The following is a 7,388-nucleotide window of genomic DNA, read 5'->3' on the forward strand; positions in this document are numbered from 1 at the left end:
TTATGCAAAACCCATAGAATGTACAACACTAAGAGTGAACCCTAAAATAAACTATGGACTTTAATAACAATGTATCAATATTGGTTCATCAATTGTAACAAATATACCACACTAATGCAAAATGTTAATAGGAGAAACTGTGCGCAGGTGGGAAAAGGGATATGGGAATTCTCTACCCTTTCTGAGCAGTTTTTCTGTAAACTTAAAACTGCTCTAAAAAAATAGTCTATCTTAAAAAAAGAAAAATAAAGTTAAGTACACACCTATGACACGACCCAGCCATTCCACTCCTAGGCATTTACCCAAGGGAAATAAAAGCGTGTGTCCACACAAAGACTTGTGTGTGAATATTCATAGCAGTTTTAATTGTAACAGCCAAAACTCGACACAACCAAATGTTCATCAACAAATTGTGAACGGATAAGCAAATTGTGGTGCGTATATATACAATAGAATACTACCCAGTAATGAAAAGGAACAACAATGGATGAATCTCAGAATAATTATACTGAGTGTAAGAAACCAGACCAAAGTATATATATATATATATAATATAATGGAATATATATAATATAATGGAATTCTATATAATTCCATTTCTATGAGAATTCGAGGAAAAGGATGGCCATTTAGTGACAGAAAGCAGGTCAGTGGTGCCTGGAGGGGCCGGCAGGTGGGAAAGGGCAGGAGGGAGAGATTACAAAGGGGCTTGAGGAAACTTTTTGGGGTGATGGATACGTTCATTACCTTGATTGTGATAATGGTTTCATGGCGGTATACATGTCAAAACAAAAATGTACCTTTTAAGTATACATAGTTTATTGTATGTCAACTATACCTCAATAAAGCTGTTGAAAACACCTATAGAACTTAGCCACTGATTGGGAGGAATCTGGGTGGATTAATGGTGTGGGGGACACTAATCTGGAGGGGATACTGGAGGATCAGGTTTGGGAGGTACCTTTGGGACCCACCCCCATCCAAGGGGAGATGCCTTGGGGTGGGATTAGCCCTCAGAATAGAGGTACAGATTTGGGAGTCACTGGCCATCGGTGCCACCTGAAAGAAGTACGTAGAGGCAGGGGACAGACACTTCATTCTGGACACAAAGATGCTTCATAAAGATGTCTGTTCTTAAAGTAATCTATAGATTTATTGAAATTAACAATTCTAGGGACTTCCCTGGCCATCCAGTGGTTAAGACTCTGCGCTCCCAGTGCAGGGAGCGCAGGTTCCATCCCTGGTCAGGGAACTAAGATCCCGCATGCCGCGTGGTGTGGCCAAAAAAATAAAAAATTCTAACAGATTTTAAAAAATTCTAACAGATTGTTTGAGGGGAAGAGGGACTAGAAAAGCTGATTTAAACTTCATATGGAAAATTGAACAAGCAAGAATAGCCAAGAGGGACTTCCCTGGTGGCACAGTGGTTAAGAATCCACCTGCCCATACAGGGGACATGGGTTCGAGCCCTGATCCGGGAAGATCCCACATGCTGCAGAGCAACTGGGCCCATGTGCCACAACTACTGAGCCTGCGCTCTAGAGCCTGCAAGCCACAACTACTAAAGGCCGTGAGCCTAGAGCCCGTGCTCCGCAACAAGAGAAGCCACCACAATGAGAAGCCCGCACACCGCAACTAGAGAAAGCCCGTGCACAGCAACGAAGACCCAATGCAACCAAAAATAAATAAATTAAAAAAAAAAAAAGAATAGCTAAGAGACTCCTGAAGACAGGAGACTAACCCTACCAGATATTAAATCCAATCTATAATAATTAGACGTAATGAAGAGAGGTACTGATGCACAAAGATCAATGAAAGATAGAAAAACCTAGAAATAGATCCAAATGCATATAGAAATTTAGTATAAGAGCAGCAATTCAAATCTGCTGAGAAAAGATGAGTTTTTCACTAAAAGGCATTAGGAAAATGGGCAGGAATTTTGTATATGATAAATTCCAGATGAACTCATGATTTAAATGTAAAAAATGAAAACAAAAATACAGCCAGCAGCTAAGGGAGACAGTCTTTTAATCATCTCAGTGTGGAAAAGGTCTTTTCAACTATGACACAAAACCCAGCAGCCACAAAAATTTATTTTACTACACTAAAAAATCTGCATAGCAAAGTTAAAATGATAAACCAAAGAAAATACTTCCAATTTACATCCTGAAAGGCTACTTTTCCTTATATGTGAGTCAGGTACCAAAAACAGTGGCAAAATGGGCAAAGACAAGGACAGTTCACAAAAAAGTAGACAAAGAGCTCGTAAACATATGAAACAATGCTTGAGCTCACTCAAAAGAAAAATACAAATTAAACCTTCACCAAGACACCATTTTCTACTTAGCAGTTTGGCAAACATAAAACAATCTGGTACCTCACTGATTGGTGAGTGTTCTGGAAAACAGCCTTCACATGCTCTGCTAGAGGTTGGGGGGGGGAAGGTCAGTACAGGCATAGCCCCAACAGAGGGACATTTGGCAAAGTCCTTCAATTTTGACTTGACCTTTGGCTGAACAATTCTTCTAGGAATTCACTCTACAGATACCTTTTCACATTTGAATAATGCTGTTCTTACAAAGTCTTAGTGACTCTCTATAGCACTGTTTGGAAAAGCAGAAGTGTGGAAACAAATGCCAATCAATAGGAAAAAAGATACATTATAGTACATCCACACAGAGGAATACTACACAGCTGTCAAAAGGAATGTGCAGACAAGGAACCATCTTTAAAATACGTTGATAAATACACAGTAGGATGTATGGAATTCTCCCACTGGAGTGTTTTAAAAGTGGGGGTGGGACATATATGCATATTTGGTGTAGTATCTTTTTTCTGACACCACGTCTCACACCAAATAGCTTTTTTCCCGGATACCAAATACATGTGACAGATCCACACCAACTCTCCAACACCATCTAGGTGCCTACAATTCAATTCGGACACCAGTTGCCAGAGTTAGCGCAGACCCCATGGGTTAAGGGCTCAGTTCCACAAGATGCCAGCCATAAATGGAGTGCCCAGGTGACCCACGCTCCTGTCTGGCCGACTACAAATTTGAGGATGCCCACAACACCCCTCCTCAGGCCTGATAATTCAGTAGAACGCTCTCAGCACTCAGGAAGGTGCTTTACCTACTGTTAACAGTTTCTTATAAAGGATACTCAGGAGCAACCAAATAGAAGAGATTCATAGGGCAAGATGGGGGGGGGCAGGCGGAGCCACCCTCCCCACAAACTCCAAATCTCCAGTGCCCTGCCCCTCCTGGAGGAAGTAGGGAAGCTGAAAGTTCCCACCCTCTAGATCAGTTTTTCTGGTGATCAGTTTTCCCCCATCCTGAGTAACCTCATTAGCATAAACTCAGGTGTGATCCAAAGGAGCTCATTATGAATAACAAAAGACACTCCTGTAACTCTGGAAATTCCAAGGGTTTCAGGAGCTCTGTGCCAGGAACCAAGGACAAAGACCAAATATGTATATTTTTATTATACCACATTTGGTTATATACATTCAGATTCTTTCTCTGGAAGGACATGAATTATTACTTTCATTGCTTCCAGGAAGGGGAACCAGATGGCTGGGAGTCAGGGGTAGAAGGTGACACTTGGTGCAAAATTCAAAACATACATGTGAATATATTACCTATTTGAAAAACTCTTACAAATACTTTACAGTCCTTGTCATGGCTTCTAATGGTCGCAGTCTCCAGGCTTTACCTCCTTACTTCTTGGGAGCCACTCATAGAGAGGCAGGGGAATCACGTCCAGATTCCTCTGCCACCTGACCCTTTAGACTTCTCTGTCTTGTGTTCCGGCCGCTCCCCAAACGTACATGCCCCTCTAGCCTTTCTCCGGGCAGCAGTTCCCTCTCCTGGTAACACCCACATTTGAGCTCTACTCTTGAGACCTAGTTCTAAACCCTTCTAGGATTAACTCATTCAAATCTCAACCGACACCCTTTTTAGTGTAATACCCATTTTACAGATGAGGCAGTAGAGGAGATTAAATAACAGGCTAAAGTCACACATAAACCTGGACTTTGAACTTAAGCTGTCTGGCACCAGAGACCAAGTCTTAATCACTACTCTGGACTGTCTTTCCAAGAACACTGTTCCTCACCACCAGCACCCCAACACCACCACCCGAGCACGGACAAACCTGACATTGTTCAAGGCCCCGTTCAAATGCCAGCTCCTCGGGTGAGTCTTCCCTGCTCCCCAATTAACAAACTTACTTTGGGGAAGGGAGAGGGGGTCTTGTATTATAATAATTACATTATATTCGATTGCCGCCCAGAGCAAGGACCAAGGCTCATCCCTAAATAGACCTGACCCTGCAGGCATTTCTAGACTGACAACGGAGCCGTTTTCCTTCTGAGCATTTTTTTGTCCAGTAGGTTCCAGACCCTCTTCTAAGGACTGCATATACCTCATCTCATTTAGTCCCATCTGCACTGTGTGGATCTCACCATCCACATGGATGTTAAAAAGGGGAAACAGGCTCAGGATGACTGGTCACGAATGGGAGGAGAGGAGCTAGTACAGGACCTGTGCTCATGGGTCTCCAACCACTGGTACCTAAACCTGGCAGATGACCCTCTCCCGGTAGCTCCCTCCCTACCCCCACCCTGGGTCAGGGACCCAGACTAGGGCCTAAGCACAGTTGGTGTCCTGTGGACATGAATTTATTTGAGGAGTCAGGTCAGAGTGCGTACAAGTTGCAGGTTGGGAGGAAGGGGCAGGGGGCATGGGCAGCCCTGCCAGCCTGAGGCCAAGTAGACAGGAGGCCGGAGGGGCCCCAGCCAGTAGAGCACTGGGTCAGCCAGCGAGCAGACGGGCTGTTCTTCACCCTGTGAGTGTCAGCGCCGAGGGCACGGCAGCAGCTTTGAGAAGACTGGGGGAGGAAGGATGGAGAGAGGCTCAGAGGAAGCTTGCCAAGCCCAGGCGGCTAGGAGATGGCAGGGCTGGACACATGCCCAGGTGTGCTGGACCCCAGGCCCCTCCTTCCCATTCTGCTGGCCCCACACCTGCCCCCCAGCCCCTCTCACCTCCCCCTACTGTACCCTACTCACTGTGGAGGGTGTAGGTGCCTGGCTCCAGTTGCAGCTGGGTGGGCAGGACAATGAGGAAGGCCCCACTCCAGGAGTCTCCAGCCACTGAGAGACAAGCTTGGGAGGGAGGGCGGTGCCGCTCAGGGTTTTGGGAAGGGCACTTGGATATGACAGGCAAGGGGCAGGGGTGGTGGCAGCGGTGGCTGTGGCAAGGGGGCAAGCCACACAGGGGACAGTGGGGTGGCGAGAGGCCAGGGCCCCGGGGGAGGGGGATCTGGGCCTTTGGGTAGCTCCTCTGAGCCCTGCCGTGGTGGGGATGCCTCTCCCGAGTCCAGGCCCAATGGGTCGGCTCCTTGGCCATGACCTGGCATGAGAAGAGTGGATGGTAAATGGGAGGTGGGAGGTCCAGCCTCTTTCCCCCACCCCAGGGTGCTGGTGGGACCTCACCTCCTCGCAGCTCTGGCGTCTCACCACGGCCCTGAAGCCCATCCGTGCCCATAGCTTGTCCCTCTGACACAGGAAGTCTGACACTCGATGATGCCAATCTTGGCCCAGGGCCCACAGAAAAATCACGCTTTTGGGGTCCTCCAGGTCTTCCTCCATGTCATTTGCAAGGTACCTGGCCACAGAGGCAGGGGGCAGGGAACACAGGCTGTAAGCATCTGCCCTGCCCCACCCTGCCACTCCGAGTCAGGGTCCCCATCACACGCCCAGGCCACTCACAGTGCCAGGAACAGATTGCTGTGGGTGTACTCGCTGAGCTGCAGGTTGGCGCGCCGGAAGTAGACCAGCACCATGGCCAGGAGATACTGCAGACACAGAAACGGGGAGAGTTAGAGTGAGGCACTGGGTGGGGAGGGGCTGCGCCAGCCCCTTCTGCACCCAAGGAAGTTCTGGTGGGGCTAAAAACTCTGGGGTAAAATGGTGGGGAGGGGCCTGCAAAGAGAAGGGTTAGAAGGGAGGCGCTCCCTCCGCCAGACCAGAGGACCCAACGAATTAGCAGCACCGGAGCCCCACTAATTCAATCTTCCCCAAGCGAGGCTGGCCTCTGCCCCCACTGTGCCCTCTCACCTTATCTGAAATCTGGAAACAGGGATCTTTGGAGAGGAAATCCTGGAGGAAACTGTGCTCTGGGGGTAGAGAGGAGAAACGGTGGACTGGGGTTACCACCCCAACACACACAAGATAAGAGGGGCAGTAGTCGTTCCAAAGCCCAAGCCTCCCCTGAACCCACTTTCTGACATGACACTCCCCACCTGCCAAACTGGGGCCACCTGAGAAGAGAAGGGACAGAGGCTGCAGGTGATTGCACGGGCAAGCTGAGATCCCACCTCCCATACCTGTTCATGCTTGGTCCCCACGGCCCCTGCCGTGCCAGCCCCCAAGTGGACTCACCCAGAAGGCTGAGGAAGGCCTGGAGCTCCTCATGCCGGCGGAAATGGAAAGACTCACCCCCCTCCCCTTGACGGTTCCAGCCCCTCAGCTTCACCTGGGTGCCAACCGCAGGGATTGTGGCAGGATCTTGGGCATCACTCATCTCTTGGGGGGTGGGGAGTGGGGGGAGGGGGCGGGGATGGGGGCAGAAAAGCAGCAGAGCTCCTGGAGGCTACAGCACCCTCCGCCCTCCTCCTGGCATCCCAGACCAGGCCAGAGAGGAAGAACAGCAGCAACAAACACCTCTGAGGGCTTCCTAAGTGCCTGGAGCTGTGTTAAATGCTTTAAGGACATTATCTTATTTCATCCTGGTAAGTAGACCCATTTTGCAAACACGGAAACTGAAGCATGGAGGTCTCAAGGCCACTTCAAGGTGGAGCCTGTCTGACCCCAAAGCCAGAGTTTAACGGCTCCTCTTGTCTCCCACCTCACAACAACCCCCTCACCCTTCACCAAAGCGGCAGCCCTGAAAGAACCAGCAACCCTTTACCGCCCAGAAGGAAAACTGAGGCCCAGAGAGAGGAAGGTTATTGGACAAATACTGGGGTTTAGGGCAAGTTGAGGTGGGGCCACCTCAAACATTTTTAGCTACGAAGAGAGAGACTCCAACTATGGGGCTTAAGGGAGGGACCCCTCCACCACCCCTCAGTCAACCTAGGGGCCTCCATCTTGCTTCCCACAAGCAGCCCAGCTTCTTCCCTCCAGAAGCATTACCCGAGCTCAGGAGTTAACCTACAGCGCAACTCCAAGCTCAGCCAGCGCATTTATATAGCCCCAGGGATGCCCCGCCCCCGCAGCCCTCCACCAATCAGGCCCCTTCCTGGGAAAGGGTGGGGCTTCTCGCCATCACCACCCACCTCTACTTGGAGAAAATCTAGTCAGTTTCCACCACTCGTCTCCCAGCT

The 7,388-nt window shown here is 49.2% G+C and overlaps 1 protein-coding gene across 1 annotated transcript; it reads right to left on the reverse strand.

Moving 5' to 3' along the window:
- Positions 1 to 4,857: 4,857 nt before the first annotated feature.
- On the reverse strand, positions 4,858 to 6,586 carry SPDYC (speedy/RINGO cell cycle regulator family member C). Its single transcript, XM_024748583.1, has 6 exons — positions 6,445 to 6,586; positions 6,121 to 6,179; positions 5,773 to 5,858; positions 5,497 to 5,668; positions 5,071 to 5,413; positions 4,858 to 4,892 (listed from the first exon to the last, which is right to left on the reverse strand). Exons 1-6 carry the CDS (start codon positions 6,584 to 6,586, stop codon positions 4,858 to 4,860), a joined length of 837 nt encoding a protein of 278 aa, XP_024604351.1.
- Positions 6,587 to 7,388: the final 802 nt, after the last annotated feature.

The sequence above is a fragment of the Neophocaena asiaeorientalis genome, unplaced genomic scaffold (genome assembly GCF_003031525.2).
Source record: "Neophocaena asiaeorientalis asiaeorientalis breed wild unplaced genomic scaffold, Neophocaena_asiaeorientalis_V1.1 scaffold43, whole genome shotgun sequence".
Lineage (NCBI taxonomy): Eukaryota > Metazoa > Chordata > Mammalia > Artiodactyla > Phocoenidae > Neophocaena > Neophocaena asiaeorientalis.